The 12874-nt window shown below is 45.9% G+C and overlaps 1 protein-coding gene across 6 annotated transcripts in view; it reads right to left on the reverse strand.

The window, feature by feature from the left end:
- ENTPD1 (ectonucleoside triphosphate diphosphohydrolase 1) overlaps positions 1 to 12874 on the reverse strand; it is a 53259-nt gene that overhangs the window by 22996 nt on the left and 17389 nt on the right. Inside the window, exons 1-2 of one of the 6 annotated variants that reach the window (XM_082765006.1) lie at positions 10508 to 10633; positions 9565 to 9751 (exon numbers count right to left, since the gene is read on the reverse strand). Coding sequence is in view for 1 of the 6 variants with exons in the window: in XM_082765001.1 (XP_082621127.1) it covers positions 9342 to 9357 (16 nt within the window). In the remaining 5 variants the exon portion in view is untranslated. Of the gene's footprint in view, positions 1 to 9341; positions 9531 to 9564; positions 9752 to 10044; positions 10195 to 10507; positions 10634 to 12874 lie in introns of those variants that run through there. The other 5 variants (XM_082765005.1, XM_082765004.1, XM_082765003.1 and 2 more) reach the window with 5 other exon arrangements.

Genomic DNA, 12874 nt, shown 5'->3' on the forward strand with positions numbered 1-12874 from the left:
CAGGGTGCAGGATGCAGGGCTTGTCACAAGCACCACCTCTGTCAATGTTTATCCAGCTTTACTGCACTCAGTCACAACCTCAGTTATCAGCACAGACCATGCTTTGAGCCTTTGCTCTGTTGCTTCATCCAGCCCTGTTATATACACTTTTGTTTGTGCTTTATTCAGAACAGTTAATATCCTGCTCCTTCATCTGCATGCCATGCCTGGATCTGTGCTTCCCAGACCTCCACTGTGGCAGCAAAAAGGTCTGCTTGTCTTGGCTAGGTTACAGGTGACCCCAGTAACAGCACAACAGCAAAGGAGGCAGACTTTCAGGTGGTGGGTCCAGGCCGTGCTGCTGCACACAGCTCTGTACTCCAGCACAGAGCACCCAGGGCAGCACCAGGGCACAAGCAGCCTGAGGCATGGTGCGGGGTGAGACCACTGCCACTGTTGCAGCCCTGAGCTGGTAGTGTTCTGTCACTAGGCTAACACGGCAGGGCTGGCACAAACATCAGCTTATCCTAGAAAGTTCCTGGCCAACCAGGATAGCTGCAGTTATCCCATGGCAGGACCGCAGGACACACAAGGAGGCCTTTGTGCGCAGACATTTTCCCATGCTCATGTCACAGCCTTCTCTCAGCAGACGGACGCCGCACAAGGCCAGGGCTGTCTCATTGCTTTCCACTGCTCCCAGGCTCACCTTGACTCTGTGGTTTTCACAGATGACTCCAGCAGTCATCGAGCAGTCCTGCCTGCTCAAGAACATGAGGGGAGCTAACACCAAACAGATAATGCTGGAGCCAACCATCATATTTGGCTTTTCTGTTTGCTGTACATCAGCCTTTCCCTAATACCAAGCCATAATATTTGATTTTGTCTCAGTGCTTTCCATGCATGTATCACAGCACTATTTGCCCCATTTGTCCAGATAGGGAAAAAGCACAGGAGAGCAGCAGAAAGCAGATGCTCTGTCCTCCAACCACCTCCATCCACTTGCCAGGGAAATTCTCACAGCACACTCCTTCCCACCCAGGCAGAGTTCCCAGGGTATAAGGCAGGAACAGCACACACTCCATCTACACCTACTCTTGAACTTGTCTTCCACTGTTTTGGTGTGTTCTCTCTTGTTTTCTACCACACTAATAGCAACGTGGGGATTATTGGCCTAGTAAAGTACACACACATGACTCATGCTACAAGATCTATGTAGCTCTCCTGGAACTTTAAAAGTGTGGGAAAAGGAAAGATGTCATTTAGGTTAGAAGAAACATGATGAAGAGAAACAGAGGCAGCAGAGCCCCATAGCTGGAAAGAATGCATTCCTCTGGTCTCCTCCCCACAGTCCGGCTTCAGAGATGGAGGCAGGAGAAACCAGGAGAGTGAAAGAGTTATTTACTACTTCATAAAGGAGTTATGGACTACCTAACAGCAGTCCTGCTGTGTTATATGTAATCTCTATGAAATGCCAGTAAACCTAAAGACTAGCTGCTACACCCACAACAGAAGTTCCTGTGATGCAGTTTGCAGCATATTACCATGTACATTCATGGTTGCAGTTTCCTGAGAGGTAAATGGGTAGAAAGGCTCTCTAACATCACTATTTACAGAAGGTATCTATTCCCAGCAAGGCTGATGGGATCCAGTTTGCAATCTCACAGCCACTAAGTGGCCACAACACAAAAAGGTCCTTAAACTGGGAGAGAAATCACTAGTCTATGAAGCAGAGACACACTTTGTAACCTAAAAAGCAACTGTAAAATTACTGCCTTTAACAAGGACTTCATAGCATGGGGCCAGGTTCTGCTGTAAAAAAAAAAAAAAAAAAAAAAAAAAAAAAAAAAAAGACAAACTATTTTTATGATGAAGTACAAAGGCTTAGTTTCACAATTGTCTTAACTCACCCACGCGCTCTGCCACAAAAAGGGACTATCCTGCCTGTCTTCTGCCAGTGTTATATCTTCCACATGTACAAGTACAGACTCTTTTTAAATTTTCTACCACAGAACCCTTCAGACAGGCCATGTTCTCTGGTGAGGCAGACAGAGCCACACATGTGCTAACAGCATCACAGAGCAGCATGGGAAAGGAGCAGGGGATTGAGTGCCCTGCTCAATGGGCAGGGCAGACAGCTTAACCCAATTCCCCATGCTAAACCACATGCTTTGCTCTTCTTTAAACTGTTATTTCATTTCAAAATAAGGCCTTACTTCTCTCTAATGACAGAAGAAGTCTTGAACAACACTGCTGGAACTTTTTTTTTTTTTTTTTGTCTTATGACTTCCACTACTTCCAGTATTTCCAACTCTGCAAATGAGAACTTGATCACTTGCTTTACTACATTAAAGTTCTTTTCAGCTTTGGCTGGTTTCTTGTTTACTGCAGTCTCAGACAAAACTAACAACCAGTAAGCTTCCTATACTGTTTCAGGAAAGCAAGACTAAACAGCTGGAGATCAACCTACTGGGCACATTCAGCTCAAGGCAAAATTGCATCTCTGCAATGTGATCCCTACACAGCTGCTGGAGCTAGCAGTTAAGGGCTGATCTTGGCCAAGAGCAGATGTCCTCCATGGCAAGAGCTGCCCAGTGCTATCTGGGCAAATAGTAGATAAGAAGAAGGGAAGGTTTCCAGCCAAGGAACAAACTCCACTTTCTCATTTGCTCCCACTTCCAACCCATGCTCCATACAGGAGCTCTGACCTCGCTTCCACCGTGTGCCTGCTCTCTGGGCTTTGCCATGTGCACCATGGACTTCTTCATCCATTAACTGGGCTGCAGAGGCTCGCATTTCTCCCCATCCCTCAATTTTGGAGGAGCCTTCCCCTTCTGCCAGAGAGCAGAGGGTGCTGACACCCCTAGGCCATCTGCAGCTTCACTGCTGGTTGATGTACAGAAACCACAACGGCCATAACGGCAGTTTGTCACTCCGCTGCCTTGGGAGCCCTTTAAGCACAGCGTGAAAATGCTGTGAACTGAGGTGCAGAAGTGGTTTTGATGTCCTCAGCTGCTGAGTCACCTTTTCCAGGCAGCATGCAAAGCTCAGAGGCCAGTTACGATTTGAGCTCTAGCTGAGAAGCCGTGAGAGTGAGAAGCCAGCCAACTCTCATTCTTTTATAAAAACAGGTTGATTTTCTTCTTCACTCTCTTCCCTGAGGAGGATCTAGCACTAACTACCATGCACAAGCAGGAAGGAGGCTCTCAGGAGGATCAGGAAAAAAAAAAGGAGAAAACAAACTGAGCTAAGAGCCATTGACTTCTATTTGTGCAAATTATAAATGCTTGATCAAAGGTGCAAGTCTCAGCCTGTGAACCATTCAGGCACTGTGTAAGGGTTATTTTGCTGGGGCAGCAGAGACGTAGCATGCATCTAGATAAAAGTCACAAGCAGCACAGGACAGTTCAGGCTGTTAGGCACACGTCTCCTACCACAAACTTTATCACTATCTACAAAATATGTTGACATTACAAGGGGAATGTGAAGGCAGACAGCAAAGCAGCTCTGCAGAAGCTCCCTGGAAGCTCCCCCTAAGAGACAGAGCCCAAAAGGGTTCACATGCAAGAGCTATAGCAGGTGGAAGATGAAGCATCTGCAGCCCTGCTGGGGCTGGCTGAGCACTGACTGCAGTGACCAGCTCTCACCCTTGAACACAGGAGCAGCAGCTCACAGCCAGCACGACACAAGGGACAGAGGGATGGCAGAGTAGGGAGATGGGGCCCATGGAGAAGGATGGGGGGGAGTGAGTGCACAGGAGGACATGAGCAGATGAATTTGCACAGCATGCACTTAGCCGACTTTGTTCCTTTCCATCTGGTCTCTCACACTTTTTCCCTTAACTCATTTCTTAATTTGCACTGCTAATGCAGCACTGTTTCAGAGCACAGGGCTGGTTTTGTGTCACACCCGGTCTTACAGTGGAGCCCACACAATAGCTTTGATCGGAGTGACTTTCACCCTTGCCTCCTCCTCCTCTTTCACTTGGGCTAGTGTTGGCATTCAAGTCAGAGAAGCTAAGAGTTATTTCAGGGAAAAATAAAAAATAAAAATCAAGGCTAGTGACAAGGACAGGTCCCTTTTCTATCTCAGCAGCATAGACTTATGTCAAACTACACTGATAGCAGAAGTGCAGCCTTGGGCTCTGCTCTTCCCCACACAAGCATACTGGAAGTGCCTGCCATAGAACTTTAGCTCTGCTCAGGAAAGAGAAGTTTCCACCAAGCTAAGAGAGAAAGCCAGTGCTCACATCCACCTGACAAAAACATATGAAAATACAATCTAAGAAATGTTCTTATCTAACTTGTTTTTCACAAAATCAGCTGAAGTGTTTCTCGTGTCCAGAATCTTACAATTTAAGTTTGATTGGTCTCAAGCAACACTAATCCCTTGCGGACTGGCTCCTCAACCAGTGTTAACTCAGCATCATACAGCTCACCCCCAGGTTCAGTCCAAACACTTCTGCCTTAATCACATCTTAACCCTCGAAACAGATCATTTCCAAGTCGAGAACCTGACTCCTGTCTCAACCCACTTCAAGTCAGATCCAGCTTCACGGTAAACAGTCAGTGAGCACTAGAAGATTTGGGTTAGGGGTGTTAACTGCAAAGTCAGGCTTGCTAGTTCCTCTCAAACCAACCTATGCTAAAGATGCCTGGGGAAAAGAAGGAATGTAACCAGGCTTGCTATTTTTGCACCATATTAAGCCAATTAAACAACTTAGGAAAGTCCCAAAACTATCAATTATAGCTCTTGTAACCTTTCCCTTTTCAGGTGTCCTGCTTGAAATTTATTCTTTCTCCTTCAGAAATTCCTTAAGCATTTCCTACGTGTTTCTGGTAAATACAATTGGAGAAGCAAACACAGGTTTGCATGGTCACAATAAGTTTGCATAGAGAACAACTTTTCCTTCTACCATGCAATGCAGCCATGCATACAAGACCATAAATAAACGGAGTTAGGGTTGTCACACACACACACACACATACATATAAGCATACCCATACACCTCTGCAGATTTCTCCCAAACAAAACTTCCAATAAATCTTTCTAGCCTATTCTGTATTTGAATATCCAACTTTCTTCCCAAAGTTGCACGAGCTGTGCTTTACAAGCTGGCTTGTAGCCTATTATTTGCTCTTTATGTTTCCCAACCACTCTTGGCTTAGACTTTCCTCTGACTTAATTGGTATTTATACTGGTCCTCCTAGCACTGACAAACCCCATCTGTAAATCAGCAATGATTTTTCTTTTAAGTATTTTTTTAGATTATTGAGAGTATCTAATGCTATCAGGCCTCTTACAGAATACCTCTGCAAATACAGCTGTTGAATCATGATTTCCCTTGGTAAATATTTTTGAGGTCTGTCATTTAACCAGGTCTTAATCCATTAATTCATTCTTTGCTAAAGGAGACTTTCATAATAAGAATAAAGTCAGAAATGCTTCTATGATACGGAGAAGTTGAAGCATGGGTGGTTTGTATTTACTTTCTGCAACCATGTTTGCTGTCTCTGTAATAAAATGAGAACAAATACTTCATTGGAAAATAGCTCTGAAATGACCCTTTGCCTCCCCAGTCCTACACTCATAACCCACTCCGTGGCTATCAAATGCCAGCCAGGAAGATTTCTTCTTTCAGTTCCTCCTGTGTGGGGTGGTTCCCGAACTATCAGTGAACTCAGGCTTTAGGAGTTTCTTAACCTACAGCCTAGATTTATTCACTGTGCACTTGATTTTTAAGAGTACTTTTTCCTAAAACTTTTGTAGGCCTCCAGCCTCAATTGAAAAAAATCCAGAAGATGTTAGTAGGAATAACATAAGACAAAACAGACTGTTTTTTTTCAAATGAGAATTATGTCAGTCTTGTTTAACATTTATTTTGTAAGTCAGATGACTTTGTAAAGTAACCAAACTAAAACTTTTATTGAAAGCAAGGTCTCTGGAGTACTTGGGTACTTGAAAGTTACTTGGAGTACTTTATCCCTTATAAATGCATTCCCCAGCCACAGAGTTCCAAAGAAAAGGGAATGTAATCCTTAAAGTTCTTGCTGCAGGCTCTTGTAGTTGGGACCATCTCCATTCTAGGACACAGATTAATAACCTCGCTTGAGTGGACCACATGAACTCACAGGTTTGTTTCCATCTGGGATAAGTAATTTCCTTCTTGGTGCTTTACTTTCCATTATTCATTTTGCCTGTACTGTCCATTTCCACAATAATGTTATTCTGAAAGCTACTCTGGCAAGTCTCATGCTCTACAAAAACAAAAGAATATAATCAAGCTACCTCTTAAGACTTATCAGTGGGGAGGCTTCCCCAATAACTTCCAACTGGTATCAGTCTAAATTGGTAACATTTCTCTGGGATATTGGTTCAACGTCATCCTCCTTCCTGCTGTCTGTGATTTCCTTAGTGTTCTCCTGCATTTAATCTCAAATTTTTATGAAACTTTATCTTCCCCCAATCTTAAACATACAAAACAGGCTACTTAGTTATACTATATAAAATATTCATTCACATCAGAATTCATCTACCACCCCAACCCCAAATTTTGAAAAGTATTTAACCACCACCATTGTGGGTTTTTCTGTATCATTAAAATCTTATGCTCTCCACCTACATAATGATTATGCAGTTGCTGGATATACATTAGTTTGTTCCTAAGACACAGAGAATGCCTCCTTTGAATTGTGCTTGGTCCTGCTGATTTTATTTAAAGAAAATAAAGATGTCAGGAGAAAATTATAATTTTCCACAATTCACAGCTTTTATGTGGTATCAGATGTTCTCTATTTCCTCTTTCTCCACTTCCTTTGCATTTACTTGTTTTAACTTCTATTTGCTACCTTCACTGCCCTCAGAGAACTAGCCAAACTCTTTCTTATTCTTGTTTTTGGAGTACCAGCTGGTATGTATTCTTTGAATTTGCAATCTTCGTTCGCATTCCTTTACATTTTTTCCCCCTCAGATTGTGCTTTTTACTGTTCCATGCTGGAACGATCGCTGGTCCATAGAGAATGGTCCTCTGACTGCAGCAATTAATTCAACATGTACATAGAACTCCAAAACAGAGTTACTGCTGCTTGTTCAGTTCAGTACCTTTTCTGTTACATTCAACATCTTTTACAGGAGTGCACAAGAAGGTATTCACACTGATCATAGATATCATCTCTTGCTCTGTAGCAACCCAAACAGAATTTCTCCCTTGGCCCATTAGCATATCAATCCAAATTTCAAGGCAGAGCTGACAGTATCAGTATTAAACACACAGGTCTCCTTCAGCTGAGGAGCAGCATGAGAAGCTTATTGTATTCCCTGTAGAAAAAACTTGCAGGGTAACAGGTCTGTCTCACACTGAGACATCCCCTAGCAATACTTTTTTGATGAAAGGATATGCTATTAGTGTGCTTGTGCTTCATTTCAAGGTGGAAACTCCTTCTGGCTGATAGATGCCAGCTGCCTCGGACTCCTCTGTGCTGAGACTATTGACTGCTGCCTCTGGGAAACATAGCATGAGAGGCCTTTTTAAAAATGGTGCCTTCTTTCTTCTCCCATTATTATATTTTATTGTTGTTATTCACTGCAACAATTTCCACTAAGTCTTTACAAGTAGACCGACATTTTCTGCACATCAGCCCATTGACACCATCATCACCTTTTCCAGAACTAGCTCAAGCACTAATTGTCAATTTCCTTCTCACTAAAACTCCCAGTTTTTAAATGAAGGCTCATTCAGTTGTCTTTGCTGTATCAATTACCATCTAAGTTTCTTCCCTGTGATTCCTCACCTCACTGGAAAAGGCATCTCCATTCATGCATTACATTTCCTTTCTGGAATGAAACTTTCTAAAGGCTGGTTTCAAAGCTATTCTTATCTCCCTTCTCAGCAGAGGCAAATTGTTTCTAAATATTTCCATCTTCACTCATGACTGCACAAATTAATGAGCTAACCCCCCACTTCTACCAGTCTTTGCTTTAAATCTTGATTTAGGTCAGACTGAGAAAGTTCTTCTTCCACTCAAACACCATTCATTACATTCTATGATGTTAAAAACTTGGAGAGGTCTAATTTTCCATTTTATTTATTCTGAGGAGGGAAAAAAGAAAGACAGATCACCTTTTGATTCTCTGTTGTTGTAAGGCTGTTGTTCCCTGAAAGGCTATATCTAGTACTGAATAAGAAGTTATCAAAATAGCGAAAATTGTTAATCCCTAAGCTTCTCACTCAATTTAGTGGCTAAGTTTCTGCCCAGATCTTTTCCCAGTTTACTGCTACTTGCTCGTTTGTCTGCGTTCCTGCTCTGTGTTTAAAAGCCCCACACAAAGAGCCCAGTGCTGTCAGCAGTATAGAAAGACAGCCCGTGTTGCAGAAGTTGCTGTAAATACTGTAAGCCGTCCAGATAGACAAAAGCAGACTCTAAACTGGAAAAATGTTTCTGCCAAATGTTAAGTGCGACTTGTACTGCTATGCTTCACATTACGTGTGCCGAGCAGGCTGATTATAAAATGCAAGCCCTGGGACAAGATAGATATCTTAAAAAAAAAAAAAAAAAAAAAAAAAAAAAAAAAAGATAACTGTGCAATGAGCATCTTCAGCTAGCGCTGCCTGGCACTGCAGTTAAGGCGAGAGGGCTTCCTGGGGGGAATCCTCCTCTTCCTTGCGCTCCGGAGCCGGTCCTGGCCCCGAGCTGAAGCCGGGAGAGCCCCCGGCAGGCAGCACAGCGCTTCTCCCCCCAGAGAGCCATCGCCTTCCTCCGAGCTTTTGCTCTTTTCGCCTCGCAGCGCGCTCCCTGGGCTCGGCACGGGCTCTGCGGGCGGCTCCGAGCTGCAGGCGGGGAGCCCCCGCCGGCCCCGCCGCCTCTTCCCCCGCACGGCCAGGAAGGGAATCCCCCGCACTGACGCGGCCAAACTTCTGCAAACGCCAAGCACGGAGCGGAGCGCTCGCTGCCGCCCGCTCGGCTGCGGAGCCGCAGCGCCGGGGGAGCCGCCAGCCCCCGGCCGCCCCCGGCTTGCGACCACCACCGCAAGTTGGGGGGCAGTCGGCTGCGACCCTTTAGAGGCGACCCAGCCGAGCGGGACTGTGAAGGTTGGAGGCCGGCTTGAGCTTGGAGGGGCTGCGGGGGACACCCCCAGACCGGTCCCCCTCCGCCCAGCCTTAGCCCCCCGCGGGCGCGGAGGGGACGCGCTGCCGGGGATGCCGCAGCCGCTGCTCGCTGCCGGCCGGGGAAAGGGCAGGAGCTCCTCGGGAACGCGCACACCCCCCCGAGCCGCGGGATGCCGGCCCGGAACCCTCTTCCCCCGCGCCCCCCCTCGTCGAGGGTCGCGGCCCCTCGCCAGCATCGGGGCGGGGGGCTCGGCCTTACCCTTCGGCTCGTCCATCGGGGTCGGTGGTCGCGCCCTCCTCCCTCGCTCTTCCCCCTCTTCCTTCCTCAGCCTCTGCCGGCTCTGAGCTGCCTCAGTGCGAGGTGCTCATGAAAATGGGCGCTCCAGTGGTCCATGGCAGTGGGAGGGGTTAGCTCAACTCTACGTGCCTCAATCTCTCCGACTCGTGGGCTGACCTCCCGCTCCCCTTAAAGGACAGATTACCTCCCAGCCGCCGTCGTACCGGTGCCTCGGGCTCCCCCGCCGGGTCAGAGGGTCCCGCAGAGCCGGGGGGGAGGATGCGGGGGGCGTCCCGGTGCCTACCGGCGGGGGCGGCCGCCGCTTGTTCCGTTGGGGCTGCGCTCTGAAGAGGGGTCGCATCGCTGGCTCCGAGGGCAAGATGTCATCGTGCCTGCAGAGGAAAGGTGATCTGTCAGGTTTTTTTAAGTCGCATAATGCTGAGCAAGCTCCCTTTGTACCAGGGAGGTACGCAAAGAGAACTGTGCTGGGCAAAGAGAACCATCTTCATATCTCAGGTGCAGCTGGCAGGGGCCAAAAAAAATAATGCAGTAGTTTCCAATAACAGCTAAAGAGTTGCCTTTTGTGCCTGCACCACAGAATGACCTTGCACCCCTGGCTGCAGCTCCTGGAGGGGGCCAAGTTTTTGACTACTTGCCAGGAAGGCTCTAAGGGACCCCTCCTCACCCCACAGCTGCACACCTCCCAGGTGGACTGCACCCCAGTGACAAACACAGGTCAGGGCTGGATGAGCCTCAGCAACATTCCTCTACAGCCTCTGGCACTCAGGCCCTTTTCAGCCACCACACGTCCCCCCCACTCCTGCCTCAGGTCTGCCAGCCTCCCACTCCAAGGGAAACTGCCACCTACCCCAGCTCTTTCACTTCCTTTTCAAGGCAGTGCCCACCCACTCCCCATCCTCAGGGCTCTTGCCTGTCCCCATGTGTCTTTCCCTGCTGGTCACCCAGAGGATGAAGTGACAAGCACAGGCTGCCACCACCCACAGCCAGCTGCCCTGCCGGTACCAGAGCCTACTCTTCGTAGGCATTGCTTTTACTGTCTTGCTTCTCCGCTCCCAGGGGTGTCTCTCTGCAGCCCAACAAGGGGACACGCTGCCCTGCAGCTGGGAGCCATCCAGCTTTTTGCCCACCTCCAGTTTCCACAGAATATGTCCAGAGGAGAGGCAGGAAGAGCAGGACTCCACAGGCCGGTGCTGGGACCCAGAGAGCCACAGCTACATACAGGGCTTCAGAGTCCTTCAAATCCTCCTGCCTTTGGGTAAACCCCTGACTGCAAGCTGCAAATTAACAAAAGCAACAGCAGATCTTGCGTCATTTCCACTAAGAAAGAAAATGAGAGAAAAAAATGCAGCCCCGGAGATGGGCATTTATGTTCAGATAAGGTTCCAGACAGTGTGAGGAGGAAGCTTGAAAACAGAAATAAAAAAGAGGAAACTAGAGAGATCAGGATGTAGTTTCCACACATCTTAAACAAGGGTAAGAATAGCAAAGCAAGAGATGATTAGTCTTCTGCTCCTAGGTCAAAACCAAGGATCCTGTGCAATTTTGGAAGACCGAAATATATCTTAAACATCCATCTTCTTTCTAACCACAGTAAGAGATTAGTCTCAATCACCTTCCTCCTTTGAGTATACACAAGTGTATGTGTGTATGTCTAAAAACACACTACTTCATTCTTGAATTTGCTATATTGAGGATGAGGTGTGCTGCCTTTGGGACTCAAAAGGAGTAAGAGTGAGCCCTGGGACACATTAGCTCCATTTCCAGCAAACAGGAGACAGAAGGAACGAAGGCAATAAAGCTGGAATCTGGAGCTAAAATCTCACAGTTTGGGGCTGATGAAATGAGAGAGCCATGAGAGAGGAGAGTTAAGGAGCCTGGGAACAGATCTTCAGGCATTAGAGACAAAAGTAGCTTGTTTCTACAGAAAGAATTGGTATGAAAACATCTAAAATACTTTAAACAGAAACATGCCATCCCATCACCACTGAAGAACAATACTGAAGTCATTCTGTCTGTGTTTGCTTAGGGACATGGCCTAGGGGTATGTATTTAGATATTGACATATCACTCTCTACACCTTTAACAGAGTGTAGTGGAAGCTTCAAGAAAAACTGTGTGTGTAAACACTGGCCCTAACAGAGATAGGCTGAATACCCCTCAGGCTTTCCCAGGTTTCTAGCCCTGTGTGCCAGTTGGTCTCACCACCCACCAGCCAGAGCAGCAGCCCTGGGAAGGAGGGCAGCAGGTATGCAGCCCGCTACTCCCCACACCTCTGCGCCAGGCAGATAAGCAGTTAAGGTTTCCAAGAACATGGTAAATTGCTGGCAGTACAGGGAGCAGAATTTCCTACAAAGGGAGGTTGCTTTGAGCAATTCAGACAGCTTCCTTTTGGAAAGGGAGGCTGAGAAGAGGGGGCAGGCATTAGAAAGACAAATTACCAAAAGCACTGCTGGTGCCAAGACGCTTTTTTCCCTCTCCAGCTTCAGTCTCCTTGGCCTACACATCCCACATTGCAACCCCCCCAGACATGACAGTTTTCACAACACAGTAGGTCAAATTCTTCCCACATCTCTAGGTTTATCTGCAATAGATAATGTCCAAATGCTTAATTTGAATACCCCAAACACTTTCTTCATGAAAGCCAAACCTCTTGCATGACTTCTGAAGAAACAGAAGAAAGCAACAAGCTCTACAATGTTTGCCTATTTGTACACTGAAAATGATCAGATCACTGCATTCTTTATAAAGGAGAAATTACTATTGCAATTTAGGTAAAAAAAGATAATGACCTTCACCAACAAGCATCATTACTTCCTCTACTCCTCAGCATTAAGCTTATGAAATGCATTATCTGTAAAGATGCCTTAAGTTCCTTTCTTACATGTTAGTTCCTTGTTTTGGTTTAAATATTTGTAATTGTCACAGGATATCACTATGTTGTCACCAATACTCTTATCTCATCATCCAAAATCTGCATATCATCTCTATGATAAACCTTTTTACTGCATTCTTGTTCACTTATTACTTTATTTTTAAATTACTTATTACTTTATATTTTTTTTAATCCATCAGTAAACATTACTATCACTTCTATCACCCAGTCTTAATATCTACAAGTCCCTTTCATTTATTTATTTATTTTTAATTTCTTCACTGTTTCTTGCACCATACCATATCTGTATCGCTGGCTTCTTTTCTACTTCCACATAATTTCCTCAGAAATCCTGACGCTATTTTGTTATCAAGTTCAACAGAAAAACATCCAACTTGTCTGCTACTCAACCACTACCCCGTCATCAACTTTATTGGATGCATTTTTCTCCATTCATGTTCAGATTTCGTAGCCTTTGGTCAACTCTTAGTGATGCAGGGATCATAGTGCTCAGCAGACCCATTAGTTATCTACTGTTTGCATGTGATGTCTACAATACTGATAACAGAGGAAATTACGTTCATTGAAACAGGTCAAAAAAGAGTTCCTGCATTTGTTTGTA

The sequence above is a fragment of the Aythya marila genome, assembly GCF_965140915.1.
Source record: "Aythya marila genome assembly, chromosome: 7".
In the NCBI taxonomy this organism is placed as follows: Eukaryota; Metazoa; Chordata; class Aves; order Anseriformes; family Anatidae; genus Aythya; species Aythya marila.